General features: G+C 38.3%; 1 protein-coding gene across 1 annotated transcript in view; it reads right to left on the reverse strand.

Moving 5' to 3' along the window:
- The window catches only part of LOC149172763 (metal tolerance protein 5-like), a 311,496-nt gene extending 289,089 nt beyond the window's left edge, over positions 1-22,407 (reverse strand). Inside the window, exon 1 of the mRNA XM_089424430.1 lies at positions 22,191-22,407. Within this exon, the coding sequence (XP_089280556.1) occupies positions 22,191-22,392 (202 nt within the window). The 5' untranslated portion in view covers positions 22,393-22,407. The remainder of the gene's footprint in view (positions 1-22,190) is intronic.
- Positions 22,408-22,793: the final 386 nt, after the last annotated feature.

Below are 22,793 nucleotides of genomic sequence, written 5' to 3' on the forward strand. Positions count from 1 at the left end.
GGCTCACATGTCTGCGAACACGACCTAGACCTATGCCATCTTGTTTTCTCAAAGTGAGCTCGCCTGCGATATTTACGAGAAATTTTCCCATCACAATGAGTTGTAATGTGGGCTCCATTCCAATCAATAAGAAATTAAGCCCCTGCTACACTGGCCTGGAGCCTAGTCATCCTTGCACTTCTCCTCCATTTCTCTCCTTTACACCTCCAGAATGGGATCTTCGAGACACATCATCTCGATCCCTACCATCCTTAAAAATTCTCTCGACAACTCCCTTTTAAGAATCTGGGAAGGGACCTCTGGGACACTCATCCTTGTACCTGCCATCCTGACGACTCTTCTTGACTACTCCCTTTTTATACTTCAGATAAGGGACCACCAGGACATGCCATCACGATCCTTGCCAAGTTGCAATCAAGCGCAATCTAGGCAACCAATCCTTGGCTTTCACAATGAGTTTTTCACTATGCCACCGAGTAAGGCTTATCTGATAAGGCTATAAGGCTGAGCCCAAACTTGAGGTATCAACAATGCAACTCATTGCCAAACTTTGTCATGGCCCAATTAGGGAGGTCTTACCAAAGCATAAACAATAAGCCCTATATTAACTCTGGTGGTTTTTATAAGGGTTCATTCCCTTCCTGCGCACGACACCATTCACAAGCCACTTTGACTATAGCCTAGATATAATGGTTTTTCTAATGTTTAGTTTTGCGCCAACGTTCAATCATGGAATTTATGGTTTACTAAAGCACTCAGTGGTGTTATCGCTCCTAAGCTTAAGCTAGAGCCACTCTTCTCGAGTCCACGAGATTTATGAGGCACCATGAAGTCCATGAGGAGGTTAACCCTCCTCATGGGAACACGAAATTCTTGTTTTGAGTCTATAAACTGGCATGAGCCTCATGGGAAAGCGTATAATGGTTAAGTTCTTAGCCGTCAAGCATTCCCTGTTTAGGGACAGGGAATTACACGCATGTCTACATTAGTGGCCTTTCAACAGCCCCCTACTAAGAACTTGTGGACTTCTGAAGGTCCTCTAACTCTCCTGCCAAATGCCAAGGTTCACCCTACGGTTTAAAGAAACCTTGCAAGTAACATTGTTGCACTTCTTAAGGGTTTCAGGGGCATTTGGCTATTACCAGGGATGCGCACTTCATCCCTCATGGATGAGATACTATCCCTCAAACACCATGGATGCTACCAACTATTCAAGCATGAAGCTACTGCAACATCTTAGTGCTGAGATGTTACAGAGGAGATGGTTTCTAGCCTAAATAAGTTCTACATGGATGCAACCAAAGAATAATACATCCTATAGTGTATGCAGAATGTAATCTAGCCATCCCCTCTTATGAGGTCATGCTCTACTCAAGAGAGCACATAGATCCCTTGGACCAAATCCTGGTCAAGTAATCAATGCAGACCCAATACCAGTGCACTTATTGCAGTAGGCCATAAAAGCCCCTTATGTAAGATCACAAGTCATTAAGTTAAGTAAGGAGAAATTACCCCAACATTATTACAATGCAATGCAACAATAACAAGGGATGGTAATCAACACCTTCAACATGTTACACATAGACCCTGTCAACACATGTTGTCCTCTATGTAGCCATTATATCACAATAGAAGAAGTCCTTATGTCAATCGTTGTCATGATCTAGTTTAGATTCTTAAAGATCTTTTCAATTCCCTTCAACTTTTCACAATATGTTATTTGTTTATGTGCTATTAACAACAGAATCAAACATTTCATATAACACACCATTCCAATCCAGTAATGAAACATAATCCTTTTTACAAGGTAAGGGTTTTGCATAATTTACTATTCATTGTTATAATGTCATATTATAGTCATGAATCTTTCTATGCAACACCATTTCAAACCATAAGTGCAACATACATTCATTACTATTTAAGAAAATACAAAAGAGCACTTATCTTGCAAAATTTTAGGTAAACTGAGTCAGATACTATGACTCTCCTCCCAATGGTAGATAGTTGCAACCCGTTCTCACTTACAAGTATCACCCCCGATCCAAATTCCAAAGACTGAGATGGTATTTCTCAAGGGAATAAAACATCAACTTCCAACTGAAACAAGGATTCTAGAGGCCCTCCTCCCCCCACCTACTAGCTACTGAAAAATTAATAAATGTACATGGAATCTAGAGGCCAATAACCTCCACCCCCCCATTTATCCAATGTTATCCAGTCAAAAAACACAGGGAATGTAGAGGCCAACTTCCTCCACCCAAGAGTGTTAAGGATTCTAGAGAAACGAGTCTCCACCCTTCCAACAAATCATAGTTGTTCCACCCACTTTGGGGAATCCATAATCCATTGTAAAACCACATGGAAAGAAGGCTCCAGAGATCCTCCTTTTATAAATCCAAGGAAAAACCTCCACCCTAGCCATCAAGGGAATCCAGAGAAAGGACATCTCCACCCTCTAGCTATACAGGGAATCGAGAGGCCATTATTCCTCACCTAGGAGTGACCTTCTTCCTGCCAATTTTTCCAACCGAACTAAGTTCATTGTCTTCTCCCTTTTTTTTATTCATCTTGCAAGTCTCTTTTTATTCGTTCCTCTTGATTTGCTTCTATTGAATGTTGATCACATGCCCTAAATGAGACGAACTCCTTCTTTCTTCTTCCAAATGTCAGGGTAGTCATTTCCTCGTTAATTTCTTTGTCCTTCCTGCCTTGTAATGTTTTTGAAAGCATCCAAGTCTGCATACTTCTCTTACAGTTCCATTAATCATGAAAGTACCAGGTATTCAAATTTGCACCAACCAATCTTTAATGGCTATCATAATCAGTTTAGGTTTCCTTGCATCAAGAAAACTTAACATCCCAAGTAAGCAACCATCCGGTCTTTGGAATCTGTGTCCCTTGACTCAACCCATTTTTAATTTTAATAATTCAATTACATGATGTAATTACATGGAAAAAATCAAGCCAATTTCAGGTTGGACTGTTACAACAACTAACATGCCCAAACAACTCGTATAGTCTTCTTGCTCTCTTGCCAATCTAATCTATCACTAATTATCATGGAGATACGAAAATGTGTGATCGCTCATTCACCAAATCGTCACATTGCCAATACCCTCAATAGAAAAATCCATGACGTGGTGGGGAATCCCACCTAGATCCCAACATCCATCATCCTGCATATCGAGCATATGGTAGGAGGCCCCACCTGGATCCCAATGCCAACCCAGGCCTCTAGTTTCCCTAATTTCTAGGAGCTCCTGCTGAACTTCACTCTCGACTATGACCATCTCCATATGTCAATCCCACTCCATCATGTACCAACTCATAATATATCACCATCCAACCCCAAGAGAGGGAACAAATGCATGAACTCCCTTACACAAAACTAGCCCTCCATTCTGCGAATGTTGCACCCTGTGTAACTCATGTCGCCTCATATCGCTAGTCTGGTCGATACATAAAATATGTCTAGGTGACTCTGCCTATCCCTCTCCACCATACAAAGACAACCCACTAGTTCTACAAGCCCCATCTATGTATGTGTGAAGAGGGATGATATGACACTCTAACGTACACCCCTGTAGCTGCATCATTAGTGATGTCAACTGTTCCCCAATGTGAGTAAACTTGGTAACTGACTCAACATAGACCGCTCTCATTCCCTCCAGCTCCTCATTTTGATACAAAATGGTCTCTCAAATTGTTTGACCTTCTTTTTCAATGTTATAAGGTCGACATAGAGCTGCTAAAACTGTTGTGGGCGGTTATCATCTGTATGCTTGGACACAAATATGGATACCTTTGTGTCTCCAAGCACCTCATCATCCTACTATGGGAGAACATCATCTAAAGACTCAGTCACAACTCTGGGTAGCTCATCAATGGATACCTCCTCAATGGATGGACCTATGGGTGTATGCTCAACTATCTCCACCAATGTGTCAACCAAAGTTATCAAAGGAATCTCCAACAAGGGTGACTCCTGCATCACTCTGAGTATATCTACATGCTCCTCTTGTGTGCCATCAACCTCATGCTCAACCTCCTCCCTAGGCTCTTGATATCTAAATCCAGGTGGAATAATTTCCTCCTAGTCTCACCCTCTAACTATCCCTGTCTTGTCCACTTTCTCTGAGGAGGCCTAGTGCCTTGATTTTGTTGACTATCCCCACATGGTGTAAATGGATTCACCCTTGTGGGATGCTTAATTCTAGGGTCTCTATCATAAAAATTAGGATTCTTTTGGTTTATCCCCTTACTGCTACTCAACTGGGCCCATAATTCTTTTAATTTCTCAACATTTTCTTTTAGTATCTCATTTTTTATGTTGATCTCCTCCATGATCCTCTGTGTACTCCATCTTCTTTGCATCACTGGAATGTCCATAGTTTCACCCATCATTGTGCATGCATGCCTACACCTCCATGATCTTGCTAGCTCCCCCACAATTGGCCAAAATCATGCTCTGATACCACTGAAATGTTCCTTCTACGAAAATATCCCAAATTGGTAAATAATTTTTCGAAGTTTCAGTGATCTTTTTCAGTGTGAGGTTTTAACAAACATGTCACAAACATACTGTTGTAGGTGTACTTTATTTATTAGTACTGGGTGTGAACATAAAATGGTATAGATTTATGGAGAAATCAACTTCAGTCCAACAATTGATATTCCATGCAAAAATCATGGAATGAATTGAATTACTGATGAAATCTATTTCATTAATATATATCATGTGCAAATTTGAGAATTTCTTTTAATAAACAATATAGTGTTTTCACCAAACAGTTTGATAATCACTTATAGAGAAAATCAACCAATTTTAGAGGCAAAATATGATTATTCCATTAATAGAAATGTTCTAAAAATTACAAAGGACATTGTGAGATAACACTTGGAAAGTGCTCCTTACTAAAAGGGAAATCAAATTTAGACAATTCAGCCCATAGTTATCGGCTGCTACACGACTGATATTTTCTTGGTTTCACTAGAAATGTTGTTATAGGATAGAATATACTTTAGTCAAGAGATAATACTTAATTTCTAGAAATGATAGTGGTTCTTCCTTAGATATGGTCACAAGAATTCGAAGAGAATGTGTCCCTTCTTCCTTGGCATAAATCACTGAAAATGTGTGCGAAATACTTCATGCAATATTGTTCTCACAAGCCATTCATCCTTGGAAGTTAAGTGATGCTGTTATGTGAAATTCAACCTCATGAAATGTTGGACCCATAAAGAAATTAACCGCCTTTATCTAATTGAATTCACCCCCCTAGATGGCAGAGACTGAGCTCTTGTTTTGGAGCTGGAAATCATGAAATATGACTTCAATGGACACAAAAACTCGGCCCTCCTTGAGGATGTGGAAAAACACTGAAAATTACATGCAAAATTTCCATCAACTTCTGAACATAAATAGTTCAACGAACACGCCATGGATACTATAGTCTCTCTGTACAAAGATGTTATATGAACTCCTCCCTTCAACTTGAGTAACTCAGCCTTTAGCTAGTGTGGTCAATTAAATTTGGCCCTAGACAAATTGCTCGGTCCTCTTGGAGATGGGTTCAATATTGGAGTTTGGGAGTGGATTCGTCCCTCCAAATTATACTATTCGTCCTCTGTTATAGGTTTGGAAATTTGACCCCTTACTTGCAATTATTTTTACAATAAACCAAACAGAGCCTCATGTAATCAAATTCATTCAATGACAAAGACTTTCTATAATATTCCCAATTAGAAGGTCTGAAATGATCTTCCCCAAGAGCTAACTAGGGTGGCACTCGAAGTCCACTGAAATCAGCTATTGAGTTTCACTTGAAACTCTTGAAACTTGCTTGAGTTTCTTCTCAATGTCAAATAGAAATGATAGGAATAGAATGCCTTCTAATTGAGCCCAATCCTCTATTTATAATTCTCCATTGAGCCTCCTTCTAGCTTTTAGATTCTCCCTTTTTCCCTATTATTTTATTGGTGGGGCCCATTTTCCACTTGGAGACTCTTTATTGCCATTTTAAATAAAATGGTAATTTGCCTCCTTTCTCAATAAAATATTATTTTGTCTCCATTTTCCAATAAAATAATAATTTTCCTTCACTCCCCAATAAAATATTAGTATGCCCATCTTTTATTAAAATAATATTTTTCCTTCCTCCTCCAATAAAATATTATTTTTCCGCCATCCTGTTAAAATAATAATTTCTTCTTTCTCTCACAAAATATTTTTTCCCCTTTTTGATATTTACAAAATGTTGCAAAGCTCCTAAGTGATTTTTGCATGCACAAAACATGGGAACATGACACACAACCAATCAACCTTCTCCCCTAGAGTGGAAAATCTTTTTTGATGACTTTGGAGTTCTTCAGTGAGCACTGATATTTTGTTTTTGAGGTAAGTGATATGTTGTCAAAGCTCGTGAATATCTCCTTGCTAGTGCAATGGTGGATGAGGACAAAATTCACAGTTGAGGGGGATTACATGAGCCATGTTGATCATGAGACAAATGTTGCAAAGGAGAATATAAGTTCCCTATATAAAAGAGGACAACGACTAGGAGTTACATATTTCTGCACATAGAACACTAAGCAAATATGGGAATTGACCAAAATACCTAAGAAATGTGGAATCCGATCTATAGGACAAAGTTGTTAACAAAATAACTCTCCAGAGTTTCTTCTGCTTCACTATAGTAGAATTCCTATGTGCCCACAACTGATAAACAATGAATTGGGTAGAATTGACAATCCAAAGGAGGAAAATTAACACAATTTGAGGAGTGTGGTTGAGAGGCAAAGATAGATGAAGCTTCCCTGGTGTGCTCCCATGTGAATTAGTTTCCCAGATTCTAAGAAAATGGAGAGTGACAGAGAATTTGAAAGACCAAGAGATGCATTGATTTTCACTAAGCAGAGAGCGATTCAAATATAGCTCAATATCACCCTCCTTCTCCTTATGTTGGATCGTGAGTTTCCATGTAAGATGATTTAAGTTGCAAGTCTCCAGGTCATGCGTCATGGAGATGAGGTTAACCTCCATGAATGTAGGATCAAAAGCCACGTTCTCCTACGCAACAGGAGAGACCACCATATCCGTTTCTGTAGGATGAGCCCACATATTCCCAATCTTATCAAGTGTCTGAATGATTGTTGTAGAATAGAGGTGTCCTTTTCCCAAACCCATATCACGTTGTTCATAACTAAATTTAGGGGAAACATGCATGAGGTCTGCCATGATTTTCAAACAGGCCTACCACATGTGTGTCCTCAGGGCACACTCACAATTTTCCATATTTATACTGTTATTGAGGGAGGTGACGACCATGGTTAGATAATATGAATTGTCCACCTTTGTAATAAATCTGACCTCAAATATAGAACAATGGAAAATACGCCCAAGAAATATCAAAATTGATCAAAGAATATCAAATGGAAATTCTTATTTATTAATATCAAAAACCTTGAGGTAGGGAAACACCATACAACTACTCCTTACAGAAGGAGATCACTCCACAAGCCATATGCTTGTCAATACAACAATACTTGACATCTCTTAATGAGAAGTCTCTAGCCTCTATATAGGCTTCATACATACAATACCATGGGTAATTACCATGGGTCTCTAAATACCATATATCTCATACCATGGAATTATCACATTATTTCCTAACTACTTGTGGTTTCTTGAATAATGCGGGTTAATCACTTTATTTATAAACTATGACCCATTTATTTATCATCCTTAATCATTACATCATATGATTCCCTTGGGTACTTTCCTTTGTACCCCATATTATCTCCCATAGGTATACTACATTCCACCCCCCTTAAACATGTTTCATCCCCAAAACATGAGAATAACACAAATAACAAGATCTACTCAAAAGAGTATTACAGTGGTACCATGCACGTGCATCTAGCCATCCGAGAGAAAGGTGAACACTTGATCTAGCTGGCACCTCGCTCGCTTGAGGTGGAAGTTGGTTATGGCAGTTCCTTTGTGTTGATGTGTTGTGGGTGGATCATCGCACCTCTCTATGTGTTGTCTAGGGGTTATTATCCTTATTGCTAATTATTTCCCCCCTTACTGGTTGTTGTCTGGATGGGTGGTGCAGATAGTGATATGTTGAAGTTTTAACTAATGGTGTATCTTTCTTCAATTCATCACCTGATGGAGCTTGAGTGGTATCTAGTACCTATTTTCACGCCCGCAGTTGTTACTTGTCTTCCATTATTACTTCCACCACAAACTCCTCATTTGATGTGTCAGTGTTTGCATAATTTTATGCTTGGGCCTCCTTGGGTTCTACTTGTTTATTAATGGGAATATCTTGTAATTTAATTTTCTTTTTTTATACTAGAGATTTAAGAATTTACTTTGCACATTAATATTGATAGTACCAACAGATTCCATCCAAGGGTATCTAAAAACAACATCCACATAAACTATATCTGAAGCATAAAAATCAGAATGCAACACATACTTATCTATATAAATCTTCAAATCTTTATAAATTTGAACATATTGATTATCAACCGGTGTGTTTCAATATGTTTTGTTGGGACTTGTAGTTTTTTAGCCAAATTAACATTGATAAAATTATGTTGGCAACTAGGTTTGATAGACACAATGATCTTTTCTTTCTAAATCGATCCATGAACTTGTAATAAGGAGATACCAACAAAAAATAACCCCTTATGTTTCTCATTATCCTATTTTCTAGCATGAGACCATTTGTCCAAAAGGACTTTTTCAAATTCTTCATCGGGAAGACTTACCAACTTCTTTTTTTCAAGTGAGTCCCACCATATGGCAGCCTCATCTTTAAAAAGAATCCATGCTACATTTTTCCAAAATCTCAGACATTTTGAATTTTCCCTTTTTAGGAATTCTTCAATAGTAGGGCCATCATCTTTTCTTGTAAAACACATCTTAGTAGAAGCCATGAAGAAGAATGAGGGTTTTGAAAAAAATTACCTACTTTATGCGGCAAATCTAAAATGGTCACAACTTGGTCAATATGGATCAAAATCCTTATTATAGCCTGTTTTCAGAAATGGAAAGACCATTCTACATTTTCCCATGTGATTGAAATCTTGATCTGGGCACTCTAGAAAGTCAGACTAGCGCTGGAACTGTCCGACCTTCACAAACAATTTTGAAAAAAATCGCTGATTTTAAATTAGTGATATCTCCATCATCTGGACTCCGATTCGACTAATTGTTTTTTTGAAATTGGATCATTTTTCAAGAGGAGCTCGGATATCCAATTTTTTTTTTTTTTTTTCCTGAAATTTTGCACAAAAAATGCAAGAAATAATAGGAGAGACACCATCCACGAATTGTCATCAGAAACATTTTTGCAACATAGTTGATTTTAAATCAGCAATATCTCCCTCATCCGGACTCTAATCAGGCCGATATTTTTTTTTGAATTTCGGTATTGTTTTGCAAGGAATCTAGATATGTTATTTTGTTTTGAAAATTTTGTACAAAAACTTTTATATCTGAACTGGAAACTGGTCGCCCAAAAAATTCTTGCAAAAATGAAAAAAAAATCTCCCCCTCTTTGCCCAAGAAAGTGCTCTGATACCACTTGTAATAGATCTGACCTGAAATAATAAATTCTTTGATAAAATAAACCCAAGAGCCAATACACAAATAATATAGAATTGTTTCTTTATTAATATCTTCAAAACAATACTTAAGGTAGGGCAACACCATACAAGTACTCCTTAAGGAAGGAGATCACTCTACAAGCCATACACTTGTCAATACAACAATCTGTAAAATCTCTCAATGAAAAGTCTCTAGCCTTTATATAAGATTCATACATACAATACCATGGTTAATTACCACGGGTCTCTAAATACCATACATCCCACACCATGGGCTTATCACATTATTTCCTAACTACTTGTGATCTCTAGCATAATGCAGGTTAACCACTTTATTTATAACCTATGGCTCATTTATTTATCATCCTTAATCATTACATCATATTATTCCCTTGGGTACCTCCCTCTATAACCCATATTATCCCCCTAGGTCTACTACAACCTTGTTCTTACCAAAGACTGCTCCTTCCTTTTTCAACGAGTTAGAGTGTATGTATATTTTATAAATAGAGTTCATGGAATCACCGTCCAACATATTGAGCCATTTACGTTGCATTTCCCTTCTTCTAGACGACAGGATGAATTGGCTTGAGCATTTGCCTCCTTGTTCTTCCCATGAAGGATATGGAGTTTTTTTTGGGAAGGGATGGTTTCAAGAATGAAATTTATCCTATGAAGGAGGACCATAATAAGGTTGTTATTATGTTGTGATCCCAAGAGGAGATACTGAATTGAGATGAGAGAGTCTCTTATAATTACAACAAAAGAGATATCATGCTCCTTGACCAACTAAATTCCCATAAAGAGGTCATACAATTCCGCTAAGTTGTTCAATCTTTGTCCTGAGCCCCAAGTGAACTTAAATTCCGTATATCCCCCTCTTGCCACCCCTGGTTTATTTTAGAGGAACCATCGAAAAAAAGGATCCATTTCCTCTGTTGGGCTTTCCTATATTTGAATTCTTTATCACTAAGGCAGAGTTTCCAATTCACACAAGCCAAAGAAACTAAAGAGGAAGGTAGAGATATACTAGCTAACAGGTTTACCAGAAAATCCATACGACTTTATTGACCATCCAGAAAAGGATCTCGTTCCTTTAATTTCCCTCTACTTGTTTCTACAAATAGGGAAAGAGCTTTAGTTGCAGTAGTTTAGGGGGATATCAAAACATTCTTAAAAATTTTAATGTTTCATGAGAGCCAAATTTTCCAACAAATTCATTTTGGTAGGGAGGTCCAAATCCATTTAAGGCCAAATTTTCCAGAGAAGGAACCAACATATTGCTTGTGCCAATTGATGATGAGACTTGACATTTCATTGGGCATGCTTATTTGTTCATCCATAGGGCCCAAACAAATCAACCAAACTTGAAGGGAATATGGATAGGAGAGGAATAGATGAGGGATTAACTCCTCATGGTTGCAGCAAAGGGGGTTGCACGATGGTCCATTGATTCCACGTCTTTTAGGATTCTCTGAGGTAAGGATTTTTTTATGGAGAAGGATCCAACAAAAGGAATTGACCTTGGGAATGACATTATTTAACTAGAAGCTTTTCTAGGGGGAGTATTTGGGAGGGATTTGTTCAGAGAATAAAAGTTCTACATACCCTGCTTTCACTATATACTCATGCAACTTGTAGCCCAACTTGTCATCTACTTGACGATTAATTAGAGAACACCTCGATTTTTTAATTTTTAGCAGTTTCACCATGTTAGAAAGATTCTAGAGATCGTCTAGACCAGGCTCCAGAACTATCCTAGTTACGTCATTGAGTTGAGGAGGCGATCCCTTGATTGGTGAGATGAAGGCACAATGTTTTCAGGGGTTCAAAATCCTACAAAGAGGGGTGATTCATGATTGAGTTAGTCCAAAGGTTAATTTTGGATCCATTACCTGGGGTCCAACTCATGTGATTGTTTATCAGATCCATTGAGGTAGAAATGAGCTTCTAGGCAAGTGAGCAGGATCTTAGAGTGACATTAGGATCATACCCCAGGGAGGGAGGGATATAATTGTTGGAGTGCACTTGGACCCACCAGGAACTCTGGCTCATTTTCATCATCTAGGCCAGCTTGGCCCCTATGGCATAATTCATAAGGCACGGTCTCTTGTCCCCAATCCACCATGATCACGAGGGGCAAAGATAGTGGCTCATTTAACTAAGTGGAATTTTTTGTAGGTGCTTGCTTCCCAGAGAAACTTGCGGATGATTTTCCCTAGTGACAATAGAAAATGGTGGGGCGCTAAAAGAGATGATAACTGATACAAAGGCATAGTAGACAATATCATTTTGATGAGAACAACAAGACCCACCAACGTGAACCATCTGGATCCCCATGATTCAAGCTTTGATTTTGATCTTAGAGAGAACAAAAAGCCAAGATTTAGGAGAGAGGTATTTTAAACATATGGGGATTCCAAGATGCTTGAAGCCTTTCCACTCTTCCACAAGGTTGAAGCCAAATATATCCCTGATTTGGAGTTGCTTGGTAACTATGATATTCCAAGTATTTTAATCTGCGATTTGGTGGAGCTAGCCAACCCACTTGAGGAAAAAAGAAAATTATCGAAGACCATTTTAAAGCTACAAGATATAACCACCGAGGCTCCCCAGAGAAAAATAGTATCGTCAGCAAATTGGGAGTGATTGGCACTCTTGATGAGTGGTGTGAATCTGAGTCCTAGAAGGTGACTCGAACTACGTTCAAACTCTAGTCTTCTACTCAGGGCGTCAACCACAAGAATGTAAAGAAAAGGGGACGGGGGACCCCCTTGGAAAATACCTCTAGAAGCACAAAATAATTTGGTGAATCTTCCATTAACCAAAGGGGTGATCCAAGGTGATCTTATACATATTGAGATCCATTGGATGAAAGTTTTGTTGAGGCACAACTTACTCAAAACTTTGAAGAGGAAGTTGTGTCTAACCCTATCAAAAGCATTAGCGATGTCTAGTTTAGTGACCATTCCTTTGTCCATTCTCTCTCTGATAGAGAATATTGCTTCATGAACTAAGACGATGTTACCAAATATTTGTCTCCTTGGAACAAAGCTGCCCTAATTTTTTCAAATGAGATTAGGGAGAAACTTTTTTAATCTTTCTGCAATAAGCTTAGATATTATCTTGTAAGATACATTACATAAAGAAATAGGTTGAAATCTGAGCAAAGAGGAGGGGTTGTTCTCTTTTGGCTCTAAATCCAGAAATGACGAGTTTATACCTCCCCATATACATTCGTTTTTCAGAGAGTAGCTGACTAGTCTGCATAAATCTCGTTTAATTAAGTCCCAAAAGTATTGATAGAAATAGGCTGAGAAACCATTAGGACTTGGCACTTTGTTTGGGTGAAAGGAAAAGACCACTTTGTGGTCCTCTTCTTCAGTTAGAGGGAGAGTAATTTTATTGTTCATTTCTTCGAAGATAAGGTGAGGGATGAGATCTAACATACATGCCTCAACTACCTCAGATGGGGGGTTGATTTGGGAGCAGAGATTATTGAAGAACAGAACTGCCTCTTCCTTTATAATATTGAAGTCAACCAACTTGGCCTCATTGATTAATATTTCTTGGATGGTATTTTTTCTTTCTATGTTCTTGGCTTGTTTGTAAAGTACTTTTTATTTTTGTCTCCTCCCTGCAACCAAACACTATGGGACTTCAATCTCTAGTATTCCTCTTCCTCTTTCAGTTGAGCGTGACATTTATCAAATCCGGTCTTATCTTGACTAAGAAGATCTTCAGAAATAAGTTTTTCTTCCATGATGGAGTGAAGATGATTAAGTTACTGCCCCAAGTCTTAGATGGATCCCTGTCAATCTATCTACAGAGACCGGGCCCAATATTTGAGGTCTATTTTTAGGCACTTGATCTTTTCCTTCCAGATCTTTATGGGAGTACAATCAACCCAGGGATGCCAAGATTAGGCAATGATCTCATTCAAATCATGGTGAAGTATCCAAATGGGACTGAATTTGTAAGGGATGGGACCATAATTTATCAGAGAAGAGAGGTTGAGACAGATAGGTTGGTGGTCAGACCCCAACCAGTGAATAATGGAATATTTTATAGAGAGATTGTTGCAGAGTAATTAATTGGAAATAAGAAAGATATCCAATATTGCTGCAATATTGTTTGGACTAGTGCACCTATTGCTCTAGATTTATTTGAAGCCAGAAGGTTTAATGTCCTTGAGCTTAGCCTGTGACATCAAATCTTCCATATGTTCTTGAAAGGGATCTCTGACATGCAATCCACCTTTCTTTCTCATAACTATTTAGAATGGTTTTGAAGTCTCCCCCAAAAATATAGAAGGTACCAAACTCAGTATTAGTCAGACACTGGAGAGAGGCCCAAGACCCTTGTTTTTCCCTATAATCAATCATCATATAAACATTAACTACTCAGCGTACCTAATTTGAAGATAGATCAAGGAAGGATGTTGCAAGCCAGTGCATCGTGGAGAGGGAATTGATAAGGCACACCTGAGAACGGTCACATATAGTGCATAATCCACCAGACACACCTCTTGTATTAACTGAAGAGATACCACTGCCGACCAAAGTTGGAATTGATGCACTAGAATTTCCTGTTCGTCAAGTTTGGTCTCCTAGAGAAGGGAAATGGTGGGCATTTCCTTTTTGATTAATGATTTTACTTTTGATCTTCACTTTAATGACCCTAACCCCCTACAATTCTAGGAGAGTACAATCATTATTTACTTTTTGTAGAGGGGGCCCCCTTGGATGGGGCAGGGCTTGCATTCCTTCTAGTGCCTTTAGTTTTTGCTTCTCCCATTTGAATGTTTTTTAGAGTCTTTTGATGCGCTAGCTCTTTCTCTTTTTCAGTTTCCTCTAGCCTTATTTATTTGTTTGGTTTTGTTCCTGAGTTATGTGAGCATTGACATTTTTTTATGGCTTTGTCTACTTCAAATTTCTCATCCGTAAAGCTAGCAAAATGGGCCCCAACCATGCCTTATCTTAGTGAGAATAAATCTTCCTTATCCTCAAAAGTTTCATCTTGGTTGAGATTGGCCGTGTCTTTAGAATTTGAGACAGAGTTTCATTCATTCATGCTAATGGGAGAATTTCAACTGGAGGGTGGATCAAATATCAGAGGATCAGGTTGCGAGATCTCCCCTTCTTCTAGCTCATTTGAGAGAGCTTCAAACTATTTGCTAGTATTTCCATGAGAGGCTGATTTGCTTGATCCTTCGCCCTTTTTATCTGAGATGGCCTTAGGGGGGAGGATCGGGGTCATTTGTTGGAGAGTGTTACAACTGTTAGGGGGGTGGGTCAATTGTTTTTTAGAGCCATTACTTCATTTATTCTATTGCCATTGCTCGCCTGATTCAGCTTGATTCCCTGGATCCTTTGGCTTCTTGGGGGAGTTCCTAGAGAAGTGGCCATAGTCATGACAAATCTTGCATTCTAAGGGTAGCTTATCATAATCCACCTCCTGGATGTGTGACCAACTATCTAGGATTAAGTTGACCACTGCCAGTAATCCTTTTTCCATTTTGACCTCAACACATATTCAAGCACATGAGAAAAAAGCATCTTGTGGCTTTGCACAGTCCACATATTTCCCCAGGGCTTTCCCGATCTTTCTAAAAGTAACGTCATTCCAAGAGTGAAGGGGAAGGTAGGGAATTTTGACCCAAACATGGAAAATAGTAGGAACATCATAGTCTAGGTTGAATTTAGGGTTCCATTGATCAAGATAAAGATATTGGGTGCCCATGAAATATGGGACGCTTTTGAAGATCTTGTCATGATTTTATTTTTTTCGAAGAAAAGGTGAAGAAGCCCATGCCATAGAAGGAATATGTGACCTCCCCATCGATCAATTGTTTCTATTTGTTTGAACCCATTGACGAAGACATCTAGGGAAGGCCATAGGCCCATAAATTGACCAACAAAACCCCAATCTACAAGTTGGAGTACACGAACTCGAGCCTGTGGATCAAAGATTTCAACTTTCAGAATTTCATTAAGTTTTTTAGCAAATCATGAGACTGAAGCTTTCTTATATTTGGATCCATTTGAAACCACTGAGTTGAAAGCGATGATCTTTTGGTCAAGCAAGGAGGTGGAGGCTAGATTGGTCATGACTAACCACCCACCAAAGCATGGGACACTTTTCAAGAGGTAGTGGGGAGTAGCAACATAGAGAAGAGGAACTAGAATGAGGGAGAAACGACATGGAGGTGGATTGACAGGTGAGGGCCTGCAGTGGCCATAGGGGTGAGTAGGACGCATTAGGGAATCAGGGCTACAGAGCCACAAGGAAAGTCAAATAGGTTTAACATAAAAAAATATAATTGGTTCCTTCTTAATAGAGTTGTAAATTCAAATAATTAGCTATATAAATTAAACGGTTGGTATACATGTTGATAGAGAGTCCATAATAAGCATCAAAACACTTACTTCATAATATATCTCACTTTGCTCAAATTTTTTTTTTTTATAAAAGCTAGCTAAATTATAACTTTATTTCACATGCCCAAAAGTTCCTATCTCACTTAATATGACCCTTGTTGATATGCCATTTTTTTAATCAATCAATTTAATTAAAAGAGTGAAAAATACATAACTACTTTGGAGATAAATCTTAAGCATTGATTTGTGTATACTATTGTGAATATTCTGTAATATGTCATGGAAGTTACTACCATCCACCTAATAATTATTGATAATTAAATTAAAATTCTAAAAGCCATATTCCAAAATAAACACTTTGAACTTAATTAGATTCTCTATTAATAAAATAAAAATTAAACGAAATATAAATTCTCATCATCGGAAAATTAACTTTGTAAATAGACCCTCCAATAACTCAAAATGGCCCTCTATTTATCCTAATGACTCAAAAAAATTTCCTTAAAAATCTACTTCATATATTGCTCACAAACGTGCACATCACATATTTCTCACAAACTTATATTAAACAGAGTTCAATAGGATGGACATTAATTCTAGATGATACATTGTAGTCATAGTCAAATTCATTTAAATTTGAGTCTCAAATGGAGCTGATCATGCATTGGTTTCCTATTCAAATTCCTTTATGAGTCCTACGTGCAGCTCAGCTCCATAGGCTGCAAATTTAAAAATACATCTCATCAACATCAAATCTTGGAAATCAAAACATGCAACCAAACAAGGGTCCAGATGGAAATATGGTGACGGGAAACCAACTAAATGTGTTTTTTACATCAACAACACCATATTCATTCATAATTCACAAATCTGGTTATGGTTTGCAATGTTGTCGAATATAGATTATAATTTAACCCATTGAAATTCCATATATATATATATATAACACAATATTCATTCATAATTCACAAAGTTGGTTATGGTGTGCAATGTTGTCGAATATAATGTTAAGATTTCAGAAGAATCAAATTAATTGAATTGAATCTGGGTAGCTCATAGGTGTGGAACCTGGAGACTGCCTCTACAGAACACGCTCTGCCCTTACAATCATTACATGAGAAATATATAATTCACACACAATTAGGGAAGTTGAAACAACACCCTAGAAATCAGGAACAAACTCCTAATCTAAGGTTCGGTTGAACCGTCACTCCATTAATACATTTCATCATTAATCTCAACACTCCCCCTTAATGGAGAAATGGATTCACACATATGCCTAACACTTCCCTAAACAATTCAAACTTGATTCTACCAAGAGGTTTGGTAAAAATATCAGCAACATTGTCACAACTATTACAATACTCAATATGGATTTCTTTTGACTAAACTTTCTCCCTGACAAAATGAAACTATGTATCAATATGCTTTGTGTTCTTATGAAATACTAGATTATTTGCAAGTTTGATGGAGCTCTGGTTGTCGCATTTGATCACTGTTGCAACCTTCTGTTCTTCTCCAGCATCAAGGAGAAGTCTCCTCAACCAAACTGCTTCACATGTTGCTGCACACATAGCTTGATATTCAGCTTCCGCAGAAGACAAGGATACTATGCTTTGCTTTTTGCTGCTCCATGTAATGACCCCGGATCCAATGCTAAATGCATAGCCTATTATGGATCGTATGTCATCTACATTTCCAGCGTAATCAGAGTCTGAAAAACTTGTCAATTTAACATCACATGATTCAGTATAAACAATACCAAAATCTAAGGTTCCCTGGAGATACGTTAAAACACCTTTCGCTGCAACCCAATGGCTCTCAAGGGGCTTTGACATAAATTGGATCAATGCAATGACTGCTTAAGCCAAATTTGGCCTAGTTGTAGTCAAGTAGATTAGACTCCCTACCAGTTGTCTATACAAAGTCGCATCTGCCTCCTTAGATGCATCATCATTCTGAAGTCTTATATTCTGTTGTAAAGGTACTGCTGCAGCTTTGCACTTATCTATTCAGAACTTTTCCAGTAAGCTCCTGACATACATATTTTGTGACATAAAAGTTTGTCCAAAATCCCTCTAGACTTCCAGACCCAAACAATAATCTAGCTCTCCAAGGTCTTTCATCTCAAAGACTTGTGATATTTGCTCCTTGATTTCTTTAATGAGATTATCAACATTCCCTGTAATGATTAGATCATCTACATATAAAGAAATCAAAACAATCCTTCCCTCTTTATCAAACACTGTATAAAGATTAGGGTCATTTTTACTTCTTTTATAACCACGCTGCAAGAAAAATGAATCAATTTTGTCATACCATGACCTGCATGCCTGTTTTAGTCCATACAACGCTTTCTTCAACTTGCAGACTAAATGTTCTTTAAACTGTTTGACAAACTCCTCAAGTTGCACTAAGTAGACTTCTTCTTTTAAGTCCCATTTAAAAAAGAAGATTTAACATCTAGCTGGTGAATCATCCAATGGTTTTTGGTAGCTAAAGAAATTATCATTTTGATTGTGTTTAGTTTAGCTACAGGGGCAAATGTTTCATCATAATCTATGCTTTCTTGCTACGAATACCCCTTTGCAACCAACCTAGCTTTATATTTATCTATGCTCCCATCTGGTTTAAATTTAGGCTTATATAACCATTTGCATCCTATGGGTTGTTTGCCTTCAGGTAGTTTAACTAAATTGCAAGTTTTGTTTTTGAGGATTGACTCATATTCCTCTTCCATAGCAGCCCTATATTCACTGTATTGATTGACTTCTTTATAACTAGAGGGTTCAAAAATATTCATCATAGTAGTTCTAAAAACATTTTCCCTATATCTTGCTAGCAACTGAACATTCCATTAATGAAATATGATATTACATATATACAGGAATATTTTCTCAAGATAGGAAAACTATCTTGGACACACAATCTGTTGGTTGAGAGAATATCTCAACCACACACCAAACTAGGGAAACCACTCCTATAGAATAGGAACAAACTCTTTACATAGAAAGTCACAACTGAGACAAGTAGGAATTAATATTCCAACACACCCCCTTAATGAGTACTTGTCTCGATATCAATATGCAAAGTCTAGTTGTGGTCAAACATAAAAGAATATGTTGATGTCCATATAAAGGAGCAACCATCCATCGGAATGCATGGGTGCCAACCGTTGCAACCACCAGTCTTGTAGGATGTCCTTCGCACACATGGTTTTGTCAACCATTATAATTGCATACATGTATCTGTACCTGTAAATCCCCCTCCATCATCATGGGTTTTATCAGATTACCCGTAACCATGCTCTGGGTTTTATCAGATCACCCTCAACCATGCCACCAAGGGCTCTCAACCACCAAGGCTAAACACAACCACCAAGGCTCAACTCAGCCATGAAGGCTCAACACAGCCACGAAGGCTCTCCAGCCACTCTAGGCCACAAATTTGCCACTAAGGAACTCCAACCACTATGGGACACAAACTTGCCACTAGGGAACTCTAGCCACTAAGGCTCACCAAAGACCTGACTCAACCAGGCCGAGGGTTTTCTCGGCTAACCCTAAACCATGCCAACAAGAATCTCTCTCCCACTTCACTCTCACATGTGGTTTTTGGCTTACCACAAACTGACATTGCAAATACAAAGTGGTTTTTAGATTACCACGAACTGTATGGGGATACACATGCTTCACAAGGCTTACAAAAAAAATCCAACTCTTGGAGTTACCAGGTACAAACATTACAAAGACTACTACAAAACATCCTAGACTTGCTTACAATTAATATGTGTGACTCATAATAATATTGACTCTTGTTTATTTCAACATACACTCTTTTACCTTGTTTGTCCATCTAATGTTGCTTCAACAAACTAATATCCACTGCCACAATCAACTTCTTCTAAAATCATATCCAAACTTGGTGTCTTCATCTTGAATCTTTCCAGCTTTAATTTGCAGTTGTTAGAGTGATCAATTCTAACAAATAACATTTACATGTTAAGTTGATTAGGCTCAACATGTCTCAGTTATAAAACTCAAAAATAATTCAAGAAAAAATTCATTTTACCAAGCATATACTAATTCATGGCATAGTGGAAGTCCAAATGGTGAGGCAGCTCTCACACGGAGACGCTGCCCACACTAACTCTTCAGTGGATCGAAAGAGAGCATGTATGTTCCTCAACGATTGAAGGCGGGTTCAGTGGCACCTTATGGTCCACAGAACTTCAAATGGCTGCACCAAGCAACACAACGGATCCACGGTTCCAGCAGCTCAACGCACAAGCAGTGCACAACACGCCACAATCACCATCGGCCGATCCAGTTCACAAAGCCCAGTCATAGGCTCACTTCAAGAAAACTGGTCTCAGCGTTTAAAGATTCATGCAGGCACGAACAGTAGGCAGGCACCATTGATCCTTCTCCAAGGATGCCGTCGCAGAGGAATCATTCAGCCAAATGGCAAAGGGATTATCTCCACCGATAATGTCAGGGGGTCTACAGACTACCATTTGTCTGGCGGTTTCGCAATCTTCATGGGCACTTGAATCGATCAAAAGCAGGGTCGAAGGATTCTCCATGGACAGAGCTTAAATTCTCGGCCAAATCGGGCGCAACTCGAAACAAATTCATCATCTTTTGTGGAGAAAAACGCTATCAATTCTCTTACTCATGTACCGCACAATAGATAGAACTCCCCTGTTTCATTGCCTTACCTGGATGTTGTTACCTTGTATGCACATACCGAGAAGATCGACCTGCAAAGAAAAACGGGAAGGCATCATACATCTCCTGCGAGTGCAATCACTCTAGATCTATATACCAACTTTGCTCCATGCAACAATCGCTCACTGGATGTTTGCTGCAATCAATCAATTGAACTCAGAATGACTCTCGGTCACCCACACCCACAATAGTACAAGGTTCACACCGTAACAAGTGACATTCTCAACTGGCCTTCAACTCCATAATACAAGCTCGACACTCAATGACCATGCACTCTAGAGCATATCGTAGAGCAGAATCTCCAACACCCACCAGTACATCGCAGATTTATGCTCTGTTGCCCGCAACATCTCTGGAGATACGTATTCCTCTGTGCCAAGGAACGAATTCATCCTACCGGGGAAAATGTTCAACGACCCAGGGCATGATTTTCTCTATCTCCACATGTTGGAACAAGCTAGGTAGAAAAAGGATCCTCTAGGCTAGAAATAATGTTTTTCTCAATGTGCGCCCTTCTCAGACCATCACCACAGTCCTTGGCCACACCAGTCTCTAATGTGGACACGCCATGCTCTTTGGTTCTTCACTGCTCTTCACGCCCTATGACTAGATCCTATAAACTTTTCACACTCTGTTGAGCATTGCTGCAACGTCTTCGAAAAAGGAGGATGGACAAACTTAAAAAACTAAAATAAAATATATTCTCACTCTTATTTTCCTTGGCACATTTCCCTTGGCCTAGGACGGGCCAAGCCTAGAAGGGCAAGGCCCTTAAGGGCTCTGATACTATGTTAAAAACAAAAAAATCAAATTAACTAAATTGAACCTAGGTAGCTCACAGGTGTGGAACCTGGGGATTGCCTCTGCAGAACACGCTTTGCCCTTACAATCATTACATGAGAAATATATAATTCACACACAATTAGGGAAGTTGAAACAACACCCTAGAAATCAGAAACAAACTACTAATCTAAAGTTAGGTTGAACCATCACACCATTAATACATTTCATCATTAATATCAACATATAAATCATGATTTAACCCATTGAAATTCCACTTAAATTCATACACATATAGATTTTAACTTTAAATTTCAAAATTAAATACTTTTTTATTTAACTAACTCCGTGACTACATTCCAATATATATTTTCATGGTGAGAAAAAAGAGGCCTTACCTACTAGTGGGTCTCTAAGTTGAACGTAAAACAAACAAATAGACTATATAAATGGAGTATTCTAAGTTTTTAGCAGGCAAATATGCAGTAAAATAGCGTGATTCCAGATGTATGAATTCTAATAATTATGGACATCATTCTACTCATCACTCTACTCTGTAACAAACCTTAAAAGATAGCATGGTTTAAAAATGTCATTGAAGAATTGGGTTTAGCAATAGATGAATTTTACAAACATAACAAGATTCGGTGACAAGAATTCAGAGATTGAAAGTACAGACCGGACACATTCAAGCGGCGCCTAGGCTTTTCAGGTCCGGGAATCCCATCGAAATTCAAGCGCCATGCATTCTCCTCGCTGGACTCAGGCTTTCCAATTCCTTGTTTTCGCAGTGGCGATGGCTGACGCCATGCAATCTCTTCGCTGGGCTCAGCCGCATCCATTCCTTGTTCTGGCGTAGGGGATCGCAGAGAATCAGCCATTGTTAGATGACAGAGAATATGATAATATGCGAAGAAGCAGAATAGGTATTGCAGGATATCAGAGAACTTAAGAGAATATATGCAGAAAGGGAGAGAACTATTATTCAGATTTTTAATGTAGTCGGTGTGAGTAAACAATGGTGTTATTGGTGTGGATGAGGGCCAATAGCTGAAATTGTAATATAAAATTGTTCCAACGATAATGGGCTTTACTCATCCGAATTCAGAAAATTGCAAAAAATTAGTATCAAAATTTTTAATGTTACATTACCAAATTCTGTTGAAAATTTATTTTAAAAAATTGCTTTACCTGATTTTCAAAATCGTATAAAACATATGAAAACGGTTGAATGCAAAAGAAAAATGTATAAAGAAATGTAAGAGTTTTTAAACTTAATTGC

Source organism: Pinus tabuliformis, chromosome 4_2 (genome assembly GCF_031772625.1).
Source record: "Pinus tabuliformis cultivar Carrire ecotype Pingquan chromosome 4_2, CPIR1, whole genome shotgun sequence".
NCBI lineage: Eukaryota > Viridiplantae > Streptophyta > Pinopsida > Pinales > Pinaceae > Pinus > Pinus tabuliformis.